Below are 17007 nucleotides of genomic sequence, written 5' to 3' on the forward strand. Positions count from 1 at the left end.
AGATCAGTAATACACCGAATATTTTAATTATCACTGTTAAATATATAATCAGGAATCGTGTTTGGTACTAGACATAGTCACTAGTCACTAGTTGGGAAAAACAATAATTAAATATAATATTTAGATGGTCATATCATGCAGGTGACCATAGCAAGGATATTGGTATAACATGATAATGAGATAGTTAATAGAGACCAAAAAAGGGGGGACAAAAAAAAAGAGGTTTTCTAAGCCCTCACACATGCGCGGTGATTGCAGATCGGCAGGTATAACATGGAGGTTAAGCGGTACTCAATAGTCTAACCAATTATAGAGGTCAACTGATCACCATAGTAACGGAACCCTATACAAGATTAGTATTTTGAGTACATTGCTAATTGCCCCTGACGAAGCTCCGTAGCTGGAGGGAAACGTGCGCCGGGCACGTCAATTATGACATCAGACGCCATTATGGGTTTGTTTTTATATTATTGAGCGTTTTCTACCTACCGTATCTTAGGGATTTAGAGTGTTACATTTAGCTTTCACCTACACAATGATCAAACTAACAGCTTGATCGACTGGACACATTATTATTTATGTGAAATATTACTGTTATTGGGTTATTTACCTCTGGATGTCAGACCAGCTATTATCTACTTGCTGTGTATCTGTTTATTGGCAACTTGCCAATTATAGGTAGGGCACCGTGGATCTGCATTTACAACCTGTCATGTGCCATCTACATGTGGAATCTCCGGTCCACGACACCCAGTTGTATACTAGCTTAGTGTCGTGTTGTGTAGACTGCGGCTGGTTTTGTTCTTGCTTATGTGCAAGTTAACACCAATCCCTAGGCTTAGTCTCCCTTTCCTACATTTATTGAGTCGCATCTAGGGAGATCTGTGACCCATTTATGAACAGCAATATTACTATCCTAATTATTGGGCCACATTCACTATTTGATTGTGACATTTACCAACTTTAGTGCACCCTTGTTCTTACACTAGTATTTTTTCAACAAGTCACTGTAAGATATATCTCTTGGAGTTACGCTCTTATACTGTGTATTTTATTCACGGTTTTCCCTGTACATAGATATATGTTTTATGTAAACCATTTATTAATAAAAGTACTATTAAGTGATATTATTTGGTGGTGTGCTACTTAGTGAATTTCTTGTTAGTTAATACCCTAGTATTTTCTTTTTTGTTTTGTCTGTATCTCCAGTTCACGTATGCACCTCCCAATTATATTTGTTTTCACATTTTGGTCTTATTAGCTGGAAGTTTAAGTTGATCATTAATCTCTCCCACCCGTTTTCACAATACACGGTTACATTAAATGAACAGAGGTTTTACAATCAGTTCCCAGCCATTTCAGGGACAGTTAGAGTTGGAAAATTGGGTGCTCGGGATATCCATCACATTAAAACCGTTCTGATCAAATGACAATCCCTGGAATCGAGCCAGTTCTGAATGAAGGAGTTGGGGGGCGGGGGGGTTAACAGGTCGAATGAATGAGAGGGGTGTTGCTTTTCAACGTTTTTTTATTAAACATTCATGCAAAACTGAGGTAGCAAGTAACACCCTGGGGAATGTAATACCTATGATAAAAGGAACAAAGGGCACAACGGATTTAGAATATCCAAACTCATTTATTGAGCCAACACAGAGTGTTGGCTCAATAAATGAGTTTGGATATTCTAAATCCGTTGTGCCCTTTGTTCCTTTTATCATCTATCCAGGACTGATCACAGGCTTTCGTACAAACATTGGAGCACCAGTAACTGTATCAATTTTGTTTACAATTTAAGGAGTGCAGCATTTTCCCTATCTATCTATCTGGACGAATGTAATACCTATCACACCTGGTTTCTGCATTTCCATTGATCCGGAAAAAAAACCCCAACAACTAAGATACAGGAAGAGTGGTGTGTCACTTGGTAATTGGACCATTCATGCCCAATAATCCAGCCTAAACACTCTATTGTCCTTGCAGGTGAATCCTAATCTTTAGAAGGTTTTCACTTTATGGTAATGAGACGGGGGGGGGGAGGTTGGTTTATATATCTGAGCTGCAGCACAGCAGCGGTTCCTTTTTATGCTCTCTGGAGGCTACAACATGAAGGGACTTCTAGTCTGCCTGGGGGCTGCGGCTCTTCTGTATGATTTGGGTAAGATGCGCAATGTATTCCTTATTCTTTTGGGAAGCTTGTTAACCCATGTGCTGCCGGGGAGTCCCAAACTCATTGCAAGCCTGGCAGAGAAAGAGATAAGAAGCAAAACAGACAGTGCTTGATGTGACGCTAGATGTAGCAGGACTGATTTACGGCAAAGAGCACAATTCTGGTGGCAGAGCTCAGTAGGCCCCGTTTTAAATGTATTATTTTAATACGAAAGGTAAGACAGGGAGCGAACCCTTCAAATGAGGTGCTATTTTATATAAGGAGAAAGAGGTATACGTTTAGATTTCCATCGATCTCCTCCCTCTGAAAGTCGCTTTCCTTTAATAGTTTATAAATGGTTCTAGATTCACTGCTTTGTGAATCTCACAGCAGACAGTATCACGCTATAAAGGCAGTTATCTCACTTAAAAGCACTTATCACTGCTTTGTGCATAGCACCCAGAAAACCCACTTATCACTGCTGAGTGCAAACCCCCTGTGTCATTACAATGAGGCCGCGATGTAGTATGAGTGGGAACAGCAAGGGCGTGCTAAAGAAAAGAGCAGAAAAGAACAAGGGTTAGAGAACAAGTGTACTAAAAAGGTCTTATTTATTTATATTTTGAACAAAAATGAAACACAGGGCCACTATTTTGTTTCTAATATTCCAATATTTAATCAAAGTGTCTGGTTAGTTTTTCTTGGCGAATTGGATTTGGTGGAAAACTTTCAGGATACAGATCTCACATTTTCCAGCCAATAACATTTCAGGGTGGGCACAGGTGTACGGGTGGGAACAGGTGTAAGGGTGGGCACAGTTGTAAGTGTGGGCACAGGTGTAAAGGTGTAAGGGGGAGCAAAGGTGTAAGGGTGGGCACAGGTGTAAGGGTGGAAACAGGTTAGAGGGTGGGTACAGGTGTAAGGGTGGGTACAGGTGTGAAGTTGGGTACAGGTGGAAGGGTGGGCACAGGTGTGAGCATTGGCACAGGTGTGAGGGTGGGTACAGGTGGGAGGGTGGGCACAGGTGGGAGGGTAGGCACAGGTCTGAGCATTGGCACAGGTGTGAGGGTGGGTACAGGTGGGAGGGTGGGCACAGGTGGGAGGGTGGGCACAGGTGTGAGCGTTGGCACTGGTTTAAGGGTGGGCACTTTCCCGCGTGTGTTCTAGATTTTAGTCTGGGAGTAGGTTACTGGCTATACACTTCTTTAACCCCGGCTGTACTGAAAAACCGGTGTATTATGGCAGGCACAAGCCTGGGTCTGTTTTAAAGTGAACAAGAAGTAAAGTGGCTCACAGTGAGTGCTCATTTGCATGTCATTACCCAGAATCCCCGGCGGTAGTGGAAGCACTGTATATTAAGAGATAATGGGGAAGGGCAGGGTTGAAGACTTGTCTGAGACACGTGAATGTGCCCACACGGGCTATGTGTATTTGCTGTATACTGTACGGGGGAGGGTTTTGTCACTTTTTTACTCGCCATAACTTCTTTTTTTTTTTTTTTCAACTTTCATTTTATTTGTGGAAAGCATATATACAGAAACTCACCTCCCATAGGCATACATTATAGGCTCGCCACAGTTTTATGATGAACAGCTGTTGACTTTAACAGCACTAGACGTACCACATGCAAATACAAAAGACAAGACATACTTGACTCACAGTACTGGGGGGGGGGGCAACACTAGGGGTGGGGGAGGGAAGGGCGGGGGAAGGTCCCATACGTTGCTGGAGGAGGGTCCGAGCGGTCCTGAGATGTATAGTTGTCAACATTTCCGGATCTGTTGCGCCATATAATTGGTGGGTGGCTCTGACTAGCATGTTCCTACGTCTGACTCTAGTCTGTCACATCCAAGGAGAACCCATCTATTGTTATTAATGCAAAATTGAGGCGGCGTCCAGCCCCGGGATGATAACTTGTTCCAGCCAGGGGTTCCATATTTTTAAAAATTTAGTGCCAGAGTCGTTGACCCAACTCGTCAACTGTTCCATCTGGCAAACATGCCAAATTCTGTTCCTAATTTTGGGGATAATTGGGATCTCATTCTGCTTCCACAATGCCGCAATCTCACAACGGGTGGCGGTCGCAAAGTGCATGACCAGTTTGTGCGTCGTTCTAGACATGCCCTGGGGCCGCCTGCCCAACAGGAACAGCCACGGGTCCAGGGGGATCTCTAAGTCGAGCATCCCTTGCAGCCAATCTTGAATTTTTTCCCAAATCGGGACCACCCTTGGGCAAGACCACAGCATGTGTTTAAGGTCAGCCAATTCTCCGCACTGTTTAGGGCAGAGCGGAGAATAACCTCTGACAAATTTAGATAATTTGACTGGGGTGTGGTACCACCGCATGAGGACTTTATATGCGTTCTCCTTTAATGTGACACATATTGAACTTTTCGCTGCCGTTTGCAATATGTATTTCCAGTCATCGTCCTCTAAAGTCTCCCCTAGCTCTGTCTCCCACTGTCGCATGTATCGTAGGCGGGGGGAGTCCTTACCAGCCGGACAGACTACCTCCCTATACATCCGAGAAGTCAGTCCCCGTGTGTCCGTTGGTCTGGAACACAGCTGTTCAAAATTAGTTCGTGCCGGGCGAACAGGAAATTTGTTATAAAATGCCCTGACCTGGAGGAATCTAAATAATTCTGAATTTGGGAAATTTGATGCCTCTTTGAACCAATCGAACGTCTTGATAGATCCCTTGCCCCCCAGGTCCTTTAATCGATTATACCCTGCCTGCGTCCATTTTACAAAATTATCACTCGACAGCCCCGGAGCAAAGTCCGGATTGCCCCATAGGGGGGACATTAGTGTGTGGGGGGTGGTTAGGTTAGCTTTGAATTTAGATGTCTCCCAGACCGCCAAGGAGTTCGCCACTGCGCAGAGCGGAGTTCCAATGCCTTTTTTGCATCGTTTTGGTAGCCAGATCAAGTTATGGAGTGCAACTGGCGCACAGCATTCTCCCTCCAATTCTGTCCATCTTCTATTTATGGGGTCCGCGTGCCACAGAATAATTTGGCTTAATTGTGCCGCTTTATAGTACGCCAACAGGCAAGGTACCGACAGTCCTCCTTTTGCTACTGGTTTAGCCAGTAGACTTTTTGCAATTCGTGGGCGTTTTTTATTCCAAATAAATTGGATGATGTGAGCTTGAAGGGCTTGGATCTCAGATTTAACCAGCGGTATTGGTAGGGTCTGAAACAGATATAGTAGCCTAGGCAGCAAGTTCATCTTTACACTACTAATCCTGCCAAACCACGATATCCCGTAACCCGCCCAAACCCTGAGATCCTCTTTGAGCTTCTTCATCATCTTGGGGAAGTTTGCCTTATATAAAGTATTATAATCCTTGGTGATATATACCCCTAAATATTTGATAGCGGAGGGTTGCCATTTGAAATTGAAGTTTAGTTCTAATAATTTTTCCGTTGGTTTTGGCAGATTGATATTGAGCGCCTCTGACTTGGCCTGGTTAATTTTAAACCCTGAGACCATGCCAAATGTGCCCAGGATCTCAAAGACATTGGGCAGGGTTGTCAGTGGCTTAGAGATCATTAGGATCACGTCATCTGCGTACAATGCAGCTTTATGATGCTGACCCCCTGTCTGAATTCCTGTTATATTGGGGTTTAATCTTATATGGGCTGCAAGGGGCTCAATGCAAAGGGCAAAGAGCAGTGGGGACAGCGGGCAGCCCTGACGGGTCCCGCTCCGTATATTAAACAGATCCGATGGGAAACCTTGGTGTCTTACTCTCGCAGTGGGACCTGAGTATAGGGCCATTATGGCCTCCAGCAGGCGGCCCCCAAACCCAAACACTCCCAGCGTCTCTCGTAAGTAAGACCAATCAATACGATCAAATGCCTTCTCGGCATCCAGGCTCAACACCATTGACGGAATATCTTTCTTTTTTGCCAAATCAATCAGGTCTATTATCCTTCTGGTGTTATCTGCTGCCTGTCTGCCTGCAACAAAGCCCACTTGATCCAGGTGAATCAGACCCGGAAGGACGCTACCCACCCTGTTAGCTATGAGTTTGGAAAATATTTTAATATCCGAATTAATCAGGGAGATTGGCCGGTAGCTCTTATAGTCTACCGGGTCCTTACCGGGTTTGTGGATCACTGAGATTGACGCCTGGAGCATCTGGGTCGGGAAGGGCTCTCCCTCCAGGATCCCATTAAATAGTTTCAACAGATGGGGGGCTAGGACCTTACAAAATTTTTTATAGTATAAATTGGAGTAGCCATCGGGGCCCGGGGCTTTGGCTGGTTTAAGGGACTTAATTACCTCCGTTATCTCTTCCAAGGTGAAATCACCTTGTAAGGCCTCTTTCTCCGCCCTGCCCAGGGTCGGGAACTGCGCCTCCGACAGGAACCTCGTTAAGGTAGCTGAAGTTTTTGGACCGTGGGTAACCTTGTCTCCATCATATAGTGTAGCATAATATTTCTGGAATGCTTCCACTATCTGTGTTGGATCGGAGGTAAGGACGCCCTGTTGTGTTCGAATTGTAGCTATCCGAAAATTTGGGAGCTTGTTTCGGAGCTTATTGGCTAGTAAGGTATCTGGCCTGTTGGCTTTTTCATAGAATCTGCGTTTGGACCATGCTAACTCCTTCTCGGCCTGGGAGGATAACACCAAATTAAGGGCCGCTTTAGTATCAATTAATTCTTGCCACGTGTTCTGGTTTTTGTCCGCGGAATGTTGTGCAGTGAGGAGTGTTAATTTCGCCTGCAGCTCAGTTATTTTAGAGGCTTTTTCTCGTTTCCGCTTACCGGCTATGCTCATAAGGAATCCCCTGAGAGTAGCCTTATGGGCTTCCCAGAGTGTGGCCTGCGACTGCACGCTTCCTTCGTTTTCTCTAAAGAAATCCTTTATCCGGTCCTTTATCGCCCTCTCAGTAGCGGGGGCTTTGAGGAGAAGCTCATTTAGCTTCCAGTTTGCTCTGGGTCTGTCTAGGTCTGCTATCCTGCACCTCAGCTCAATAGGTGCGTGGTCGGACCATGAGATCTCATGGACCTCTGTATGGCCCACCACTGGAACCACTCTGCTTGACACTAGGAAGTAGTCTATTCGGCTGTATCTGTCATGAGGGTGCGAGTAAAAAGTGTATTCTCGGGTCACGGGGTGTTGTTCTCTCCACACGTCCGTCAACTGACAGTCGTGGAGGCCCTTGCGTATGGTTAATAGGTCCTGTCTATGGGCTGTGTTAATTTGAGTGCATCTGTCCAGGTCGGGGTCCATTGTGCGGTTTAGGTCCCCCGCGAGAAAAATACTGCCCTTGGCTATTTTATGTAATTTGGCAAAGAATTGTTCGAAGAAAACGGGGTTTTGCTCACAAGGGGCATATAGTGAAGCTAGAGTTACCTGTTGGTTTTGTATTGTGCCCGTTAAAATTATGAATCTACCTTGTGGGTCTGCATATTGTTTGGCAATGGTCAGGGCAAGTCTATTGTGTGTAACTATTGCTACACCTCTTTTTTTGACATCCGCAGATGCTAAGTAAAACGTTCTATAGCCCTTATCTAGAAATTTGGGGTGGTTTAGGCGGGAAAATTGAGTTTCCTGCAGGAAAATAATATCGGCCTTTCTACGGTTATATTCTCTGAAGGCAATTCTTCGTTTAATGGGACTATTGAACCCCTTCACATTATGTGAAATCATAATAATGTCACTACTCATCTGGGCGATGTATTCTGGACCGTCTGCTTATCAGCTGAGCTGGGGTAATTGATGTGGATATTAGGCTTATCCTGCTGTGTCCCGCTCGGGCATCTCTCCTTCTTGGTATCTGACATCGTCCGACCTCCTTCGTTCCATATCTGGATCTGTAGGGACTGCGGCCCGCGGCCATGGGGGGGCGACACATATAGGGGGGGGGGAGGGTAACATGGAGACAAACAGAGAAAACATTTATTAGAACAGTGGTCACTTGACCTCGGTAACAGTACCGTGGTCTCGTGATCCTCGCCCCTGGGCTCCCGGCGGGGGAGAACTGACGCGCACCCATCTGGCGCCCCCTCCCCTCCCGTGCCGCCCAACCCTCCCAGGGGACTTTGCCGGGGACCCCGGATGTTGTCCACAGAGGCCCCGACATGGAGCTCATGCAGAGGACAGAACCGGCTTGAACCCCACCGCCCGTCCCCGCCCTGGAAATGGTCTTTGCGAAAACAACGGAAAATATTAACATTAACATGTCAACTTGAGGCTGCACTAAGCCCCCACTCCCTCCATATAATTTCTGTGTTCTGGACACACTGTCCCCTCAAAGTACGGGGGTCGTTAGGGTCTAATTTCCCCCCCTCTTCCCCCCTCATCCCAGCTGTTTATATTCCACCCTCCCGTGGCCGCGGACTTCTATATGTATCCTGATCTCCTCCTTATGTCAGCTATTGGGCGGATCGGTTTATTGCCCCTATCTGATCGCGTCTGGTTGCTCTTGGGGCAGAGGGAGTGTAGCTATTGCTTGCGTCCCTTCTCTATGAACCTCATCCTCTCCTTGTTTGTTCTCTAAAACCTCCCCCTACAATCCTATCAACCTCCTTCTTCCCATCTACTTTCCTAACCTAGCTTATATCTCTCCTTTCGTGACAGCCCGTGACTGCTAGCCTTCCTTTAATACCTTCTTGCTTCCGCTACTTGCTATCTCCCGCTATCTACTTACACATCCCTCTCATTCCGTCTTCACTCCTATCTAAACTTGCTTATCCCTCGTCACTTTCTAATGCTTTCTCTCTCTGCTCTGATTCTACCTGTGTGGTCACTTCCTCCGTCCATCTTTCTTTCTTTCAGTCTCTTTTTGTCCTACCGCTATTCTGATCCCTCCTCTACTCCTCTCTCCTACTTCCTTTTCCTTCTGGTCCTGCTGTGTGCTGTGCGGAGCCTCCCCCTGCCCCTCGGAACAGTTCCCCTTCCCCCTCGTGTCCCTGGTGGAATGGCCCTCTGGACACCGGTTTTCTGTTCCTGCAACTGCTTGTGATCTCCTCTCTGCTGCTGGCGGACTCCAGGTGGCGCTGCAGTATCCCGTGGTAGTCTCGGAATCTCCTCGGTTCCGTCTGTCTGCTCCGCCTCTCGTTAGTGCGCCCACTCCATTTCCGCCTCCTCCAAGATGGCCGTCTCCTAGACCCGCCCCTTCCGCTGACGTTTTTCCTTTGGCCGCCATCTTGGAATGGGCCGTCCTCGGGAGAAGATGTGTCTGCTACTGCTGCTGCTGCCGCCCCCTTCGACTGGGTATGTTTCCCGCTAAGTGAGCGCTTCCCGCCTACCTTGCTTCCGTGGTCTGCGTGTCATGCTGGAAGCTTTCCCTACCCCATTTTGGCCGTCATTTAGGGGCCACGAGGTGAGTGTAATTTCTGTTTGCAGGGTGTCTGGATATGGGGATACCGGCCAGTCAGCGTCACGACGGTGGTCCACAGGCTCAGGGGTATTTGTTGAAGGGAGTTCTTGAAAGTTCTATTTGGGGCTGTGCAGTATTTATAACTTATAACTTATAACGTGTAACTTTAGGTTTTAACTGAGCAGCTTCGTTCGTCTGCTAAAATCCACTAGCTTAGCTAGTTCTTGTGAGGTTTGGGTCCTGGGCAGCTCTTTTCTTAGCCGTTTTCCCCGCTGTGGACCACGAGGGACTCGGGCTGGGCTCCTCCGTCTCCCCCTCCGTGGCTACAGGCCCTGTGCCCAGGCCCAGTTGCTGTAGGAATCTTGGGCCTTCTTCTGGGGATTTGATATGGATCGGGCGGCCATTACGTAAGACCATGAGGCCAAAGGGAAATGTCCATCTGTAGCGGACCGCTTTCTCTCTCAGGGCCCTTGTTATCGGCCATAGGTCTCTCCTGCGGGCTAGGGTGATGGGGGAGAGGTCTTGGAAGACCAAGATCTTGGCTCCCTCAAACTCCAAAGAAGGGGTATTACGGGAGCATTTCAGTATTTCCTCCCTCGTGCGGTAGTAGTGCAGGCGAATTATTATATCTCGTGGGGGGTCCGCGGGCTGCGGTCTGGATCTGAGCGCCCGGTGGCAGCGGTCCATGTGCAATAGGTCTGCGGGGGACTCTGGGCATATATGCTGGAGCCATCTTGTCACGAACTCCTCGCAGTCCCCCACAGACTCAGGGATCCCCCTGAGACGCACGTTATTGCGGCGGTCTCTGTTCTCGGCATCCTCTTGCCGCTCACGGAGCTCATTTATCTGAGCTTGGAGATCCCCCGTTTTTTTTGTGTTTTTTTGCGTTGCCCTCACATTTGTGTCCAGCTGCACCTCTATGTCCTGGACTCGGGATCCCAGGCCCCCCACTTCTTTGGCTAGAGCCCGGATCTCTGCTTGCAGGATTCCTTTTAGGTCGTTATACAGCCGTTCAATATCGCAACGGCGAACCGGTAGGAGTCCTTGGTCACTCGGCTCTCCGTCTCCTTCTGATTCAGAGCCCGCGCAGGAGGTGGGGGCCGCCGCCGCTGATGTGCTGCGGAGTCTCCCCTCTCCAAAGTACTCGGGGAGACCCTTCTTGTTAGGGGTCTTTGATGTTTTTTTTGACATCCTGAGATACTGCTCGCTGTTTGGAGAAATTATAGCTGCTTTTTTAGAGTTGATCCGTGTTTTTTATATTGATTTGTCAGAGCGGGGTACGGAGCATCAGGGTTATGCTTCCATGCCGTCTGACCTCGCGCATGCGCCCTCCTGCCATAACTTCTTTAACGTTTAGGTTTTAAAAAACTTAAAGATTTTTGAAGTGAATGAAATTTCTTTGCTGGGACCTACCTAAATTCTCCAGGGACCAAACTCCTTCATGGAGACGAAAATGCGCCACGATGAGGCGCGAGTGCCCCCACTGGGTCAAAATTCTCACAGCACTGAAAGTCCTTGATGGTGACGAAAAAGCAATCAGGCACGTGCAGGAGCGCCACCGCGCCCCCCGCACCCCGCCCACGCAATCCCCGCGCCCCCCACGCTCAAAATTCACACAACACTCAGTCGTTCTTGCAGACGAAAATTAGATCAGCCAAGCAAACAGTACTTTTATAAGCAAACCTGCCACGTACCAGTACTTTTATAAGCAAACGTGCCACAGTACAAGTACTTTTATATTCAAACCTGCCACAGTACCAGTACTTTTATATTCAAACCTGCCACAGTACCAGTACTTTTATATCCAAACCTGCCATAGTACCAGTACTTTTATATCCAAACCTGCCACAGTACCAGTACTTTTATATCCAAACCTGCCACAGTACCAGTACTTTTATATTCAAACCTGCCACAGTACCAGTACTTTTATATTCAAACCTGCCACAGTACCAGTACTTTTATATCCAAACCTGCCACAGTACCAGTACTTTTATATCCAAACCTGCCATAGTACCAGCACAATTCTTTTATAAGCAAACCTGCCACAGTATCAGTACTTTTATATCCAAACCTGCCACAGTACCAGTACTTTCATAAGCAAACCTGCCACAGTACCAGTACTTTCATAAGCAAACCTGCCACAGTACCAGTACTTTTATATCAGTATATATTGGAAATAGAGGAAGCACCAGGAAACTTTAAATGGAATTCAAACACTTCTGTTGTATTTAGTACATCAGAGCAAATACAACTACATGCCCCTGAAGAAGCGGAGGGATCCATGAAACGCGTAGGGCGGAGTTTGCCCCTACTCCCACGGATGTACTGACTGTGCCGTGTCTTCGCGATCTCCTTCGTTTTTCACCGTCAGTGATCCCCCGTGGCCGATACGTCACATCCGGTTCCTGTCCGCGTCATCCACGCTACTCACGAGAGTAGCCGCCGGACATCCGAGAGATTTGGGAGATCCAGAGTCAGGAGAAGGAAAGTAGGACTTCCAACGGAGCAGTGCACCACGCCAGGAGATCAGCGGGACTGGAGGACGAAGCGTGGGGACACCGGAGACGGTCTCTGTCAGTGAGAAGTGCCAACCCTTGTGATTTTATCACGTTACACTACGCATGTCCTATTACAATCTTGTAAGTAGGATTCCAATTTTTGTCTGTCACCGTGAGGAGAGGAGCTGTTTTTAATCATCGTTTTTTTAATAAATGGTGTTTTTGTTTATCTCACCGTCTTGCCTACTTACCAATAGGGAACCCACCATTCCCCTTATCCCACCACCCCCCAACCATTGTTGATTTAATACAGTATTACACTACGTATTTTTGTTTCTTTTTCTCTTATATGTGCTGGTCATCCATCCACCTCCAATTGGATTCAAGTGACTTTGGACTTATATTATCATTCATTTTGGACACCTTACTAAGGACTTTTATCACCGGTATATTTTTATTTGTATATTACATCATTTGATAGTTTCTGATGTTTCTGATGCACATTTAATTTAATTCATTTGGCTCCGTTAGGTAACTTTTCTCTTCTTTATAAGCAAACCTGGCACAGAACCAGTACTTTTATATCCAAACCTGCCACAGAACCAGTACTTTTATATCCAAACCTGGCACAGAACCAGTACTTTTATAAGCAAACCTGGCACAGAACCAGTACTTTTATAAGCAAACCTGGCACACTACCAGTACTTTTATATCCAAACCTGCCACAGTACCAGCACTTTTATATCCAAACCTGCCACAGAACCAGTACTTTTATATCCAAACCTGCCACAGAACCAGTACTTTTATAAGCAAACCTGCCACAGAACCAGTACTTTTATATCCAAACCTGCCACAGAACCAGTACTTTTATATCCAAACCTGCCACAGCACCAGTACTTTTATATCCAAACCTGCCACAGTACCAGTACTTTTATACCCAAACCTGACACAGTGCCAGTACTTTTATATCCAAACCTGCCACAGGACCAGTACTTTTATACCCAAACCTGCCACAGTGCCAGTACTTTTATACCCAAACCTGCCACAGTACCAGTACTTTTATATCCAAACCTGTCACAGTACCAGTACTTTTATACCCAAACCTGCCACAGTGCCAGTACTTTTATATCCAAACGTGCCACAGTGCCAGTACTTTTATATCCAAACGTGCCACAGTACCAGTACTTTTATATCCAAACCTGCCACAGTGCCAGTACTTTTATATCCAAACCTGCTACAGTGCCAGTACTTTTATATCCAAACCTGCCACAGTGCCAGTACTTTTATATCCAAACGTGCCACAGTGCCAGTACTTTTATATCCAAACCTGCCACAGTACCAGTACTTTCATAAGCAAACCTGTCACAGTACCAGTACTTTTATACCCAAACCTGCCACAGTGCCAGTACTTTTATATCCAAACCTGCCACAGTGCCAGTACTTTTATACCCAAACCTGCCACAGTGCCAGTACTTTTATATCCAAACCTGCCACAGTGCCAGTACTTTTATATCTAAACCTGCCACAGTGCCAGTACTTTTATATCCAAACCTGCCACAGTGCCAGTACTTTTATATCCAAACCTGCCACCGTACCAGTACTTGTATATCCAAACCTGCCACAGTGCCAGTACTTTTATATCCAAACCTGCCACAGTACCAGTACTTTTATATCCAAACCTGACACAGTACCAGTACTTTTATATTCAAACCTGCCACAGTACCAGTACTTTTATATCCAAACCTGACACAGTACCAGTACTTTTATATCCAAACCTGACACAGTACCAGTACTTTTATATTCAAACCTGCCACAGTACCAGTACTTTTATATCCAAACCTGCCACAGTACCAGTACTTTTATATCCAAACCTGCCATAGTACCAGCACAATTCTTTTATAAGCAAACCTGCCACAGTATCAGTACTTTTATATCCAAACCTGCCACAGTACCAGTACTTTCATAAGCAAACCTGCCACAGTACCAGTACTTTCATAAGCAAACCTGCCACAGTACCAGTACTTTTATATCAGTATATATTGGAAATAGAGGAAGCACCAGGAAACTTTAAATGGAACTCAAACACTTCTGTTGTATTTAGTACATCAGAGCAAATACAACTACATGCCCCTGAAGAAGCGGAGGGATCCATGAAACGCGTAGGGCGGAGTTTGCCCCTACTCCCACGGATGTACTGACTGTGCAGTGTCTTCGCGATCTCCTTCGTTTTTCACCGTCAGTGATCCCCCGTGGCCGATACGTCACATCCGGTTCCTGTCCGGGTCATCCACGCTACTCACGAGAGTAGCCGCCGGACATCCGAGAGATTTGGGAGATCCAGAGTAAGGAGAAGGAAAGTAGGACTTCCAACGGAGCAGTGCACCACGCCAGGAGATCAACGTACCCCAGCGGGACTGGAGGACGAAGCGTGGGGACACCGGAGACAGTCTCTGTCAGTGAGAAGTGCCAACCCTTGTGATTTTATCACGTTACACTACGCATGTCCTATTACAATCTTGTAAGTAGGATTCCAATTTTTGTCTGTCACCGTGAGGAGAGGAGCTGTTTTTAATCATCGTTTTTTTAATAAATGGTATTTTTGTTCATCTCACCGTCTTGCCTACTTACCAATAGGGAACCCACCATTCCCCTTATCCCACCACCCCCCAACCATTGTTGATTTAATACAGTATTACACTATGTATTTTTGTTTCTTTTTCTCTTATATGTGCTGGTCATCCATCCACCTCCAATTGGATTCAAGTGACTTTGGACTTATATTATCATTCATTTTGGACACCTTACTAAGGACTTTTATCACCGGTATATTTTTTATTTGTATATTACATCATTTGATAGTTTCTGATGTTTCTGATGCACATTTAATTTAATTCATTTGGCTCCGTTAGGTAACTTTTCTCTTCTTTATAAGCAAACCTGGCACAGAACCAGTACTTTTATATCCAAACCTGCCACAGTACCAGTACTTTCATAAGCAAACCTGGCACAGAACCAGTACTTTTATATCCAAACCTGCCACAGGACCAGTACTTTTATAAGCAAACCTGGCACAGTACCAGTACTTTTATATCCAAACCTGACACAGTACCAGTACTTTTATATCCAAACCTGCTACAGTACCAGTACTTTTATAAGCAAACCTGGCACAGAACCCGTACTTTTATATCCAAACCTGCAACAGTGCCAGTACTTTTATAAGAAAACCTGGCACAGAACCAGTACTTTTATATCCAAACCTGCCACAGTCCCAGTACTTTTATAAGAAAACCTGCCACAGTACCAGTACTTTTATATCCAAACCTGCCACAGTACCAGTACTTTTATATCCAAACCTGCCACAGTACCAGTACTTTTATATCCAAACCTGCCACAGTACCAGTACTTTTATATTCAAACCTGCCACAGTACCAGTACTTTTATATTCAAACCTGCCACAGTACTAGTACTTTTATATCCAAACCTGCCACAGTACCAGTACTTTTATATCCAAACCTGCCACAGTACCAGTACTTTTATATCCAAACCTGACACAATACCAGTATTTTTATATTCAAACCTGCCACAGTTCCAGTACTTTTATATCCAAACCTGCCACAGTACCAGTACTTTTATATCCAAACCTGCCATAGTACCAGCACAATTCTTTTATAAGCAAACCTGCCACGGTATCAGTACTTTTATATCCAAACCTGCCACAGTACCAGTACTTTCATAAGCAAACCTGCCACAGTACCAGAACGTTCATAAGCAAACCTGCCACAGTACCAGTACTTTTATATCAGTATATATTGGAAATAGAGGAAGCACCAGGAAACTTTAAATGGAATTCAAACACTTCTGTTGTATTTAGTACATCAGAGCAAATACAACTACATGCCCCTGAAGAAGCGGAGGGATCCATGAAACGCGTAGGGCGGAGTTTGCCCCTACTCCCACGGATGTACTGACTGTGCAGTGTCTTCGCGATCTCCTTCGTTTTTCACCGTCAGTGATCCCCCGTGGCCGATACGTCACATCCGGTTCCTGTCCGCGTCATCCACGCTACTCACGAGAGTAGCCGCCGGACATCCGAGAGATTTGGGAGATCCAGAGTCAGGAGAAGGAAAGTAGGACTTCCAACGGAGCAGTGCACCATGCCAGGAGATCAACGTACCCCAGCGGGACTGGAGGACGAAGCGTGGGGACACCGGAGACGGTCTCTGTCAGTGAGAAGTGCCAACCCTTGTGATTTTATCACGCGACACTACGCATGTCCTATTACAATCTTGTAAGTAGGATTCCAATTTTTGTCTGTCACCGTGAGGAGAGGAGCTGTTTTTAATCATCGTTTTTTTAATAAATGGTATTTTTGTTTATCTCACCGTCTTGCCTACTTACCAATAGGGAACTCACCATTCCCCTTATCCCACCACCCCCCAACCATTGTTGATTTAATACAGTATTACACTATGTATTTTTGTTTCTTTTTCTCTTATATGTGCTGATCATCCATCCACCTCCAATTGGATTCAAGTGACTTTGGACTTATATTATCATTCATTTTGGACACCTTACTAAGGACTTTTATCACCGGTATATTTTTTATTTGTATATTACACCATTTGATAGTTTCTGATGTTTCTGATGCACATTTAATTTAATTCATTTGGCACCGTTAGGTAACTTTTCTCTTCTTTATAAGCAAACCTGGTACAGTACCAGTACTTTTATATCCAAACCTGCCACAGTACCAGTACTTTCATAAGCAAACCTGGCACAGAACCAGTACTTTTATATCCAAACCTGCCACAGGACCAGTACTTTCATAAGCAAACCTGGCACAGAACCAGTACTTTTATATCAAAACCTGCCACAGTGCCAGTACTTTTATACCCAAACCTGCCACAGTGCCAGTACTTTTATAAGCAAACCTGGCACAGAACCAGTACTTTTATATCCAAACCTGCCACAGGACCAGTACTTTCATAAGCAAACCTGGCACAGTACCAGTACTTTTATATCCAAACCTG

General features: G+C 45.7%; 1 protein-coding gene across 1 annotated transcript in view; it reads left to right on the top strand.

The window, feature by feature from the left end:
* Positions 1-2031: 2031 nt before the first annotated feature.
* The window catches only part of LOC142475753 (ly6/PLAUR domain-containing protein 2-like), a 37042-nt gene continuing 22066 nt past the window's right edge, over positions 2032-17007 (top strand). The window contains exon 1 of the mRNA XM_075581487.1: positions 2032-2155. Coding sequence (XP_075437602.1) covers positions 2083-2155 — 73 coding nt within the window. The 5' untranslated portion in view covers positions 2032-2082. The remainder of the gene's footprint in view (positions 2156-17007) is intronic.

The sequence above is a fragment of the Ascaphus truei genome, chromosome 2 (assembly GCF_040206685.1).
Source record: "Ascaphus truei isolate aAscTru1 chromosome 2, aAscTru1.hap1, whole genome shotgun sequence".
Lineage (NCBI taxonomy): Eukaryota > Metazoa > Chordata > Amphibia > Anura > Ascaphidae > Ascaphus > Ascaphus truei.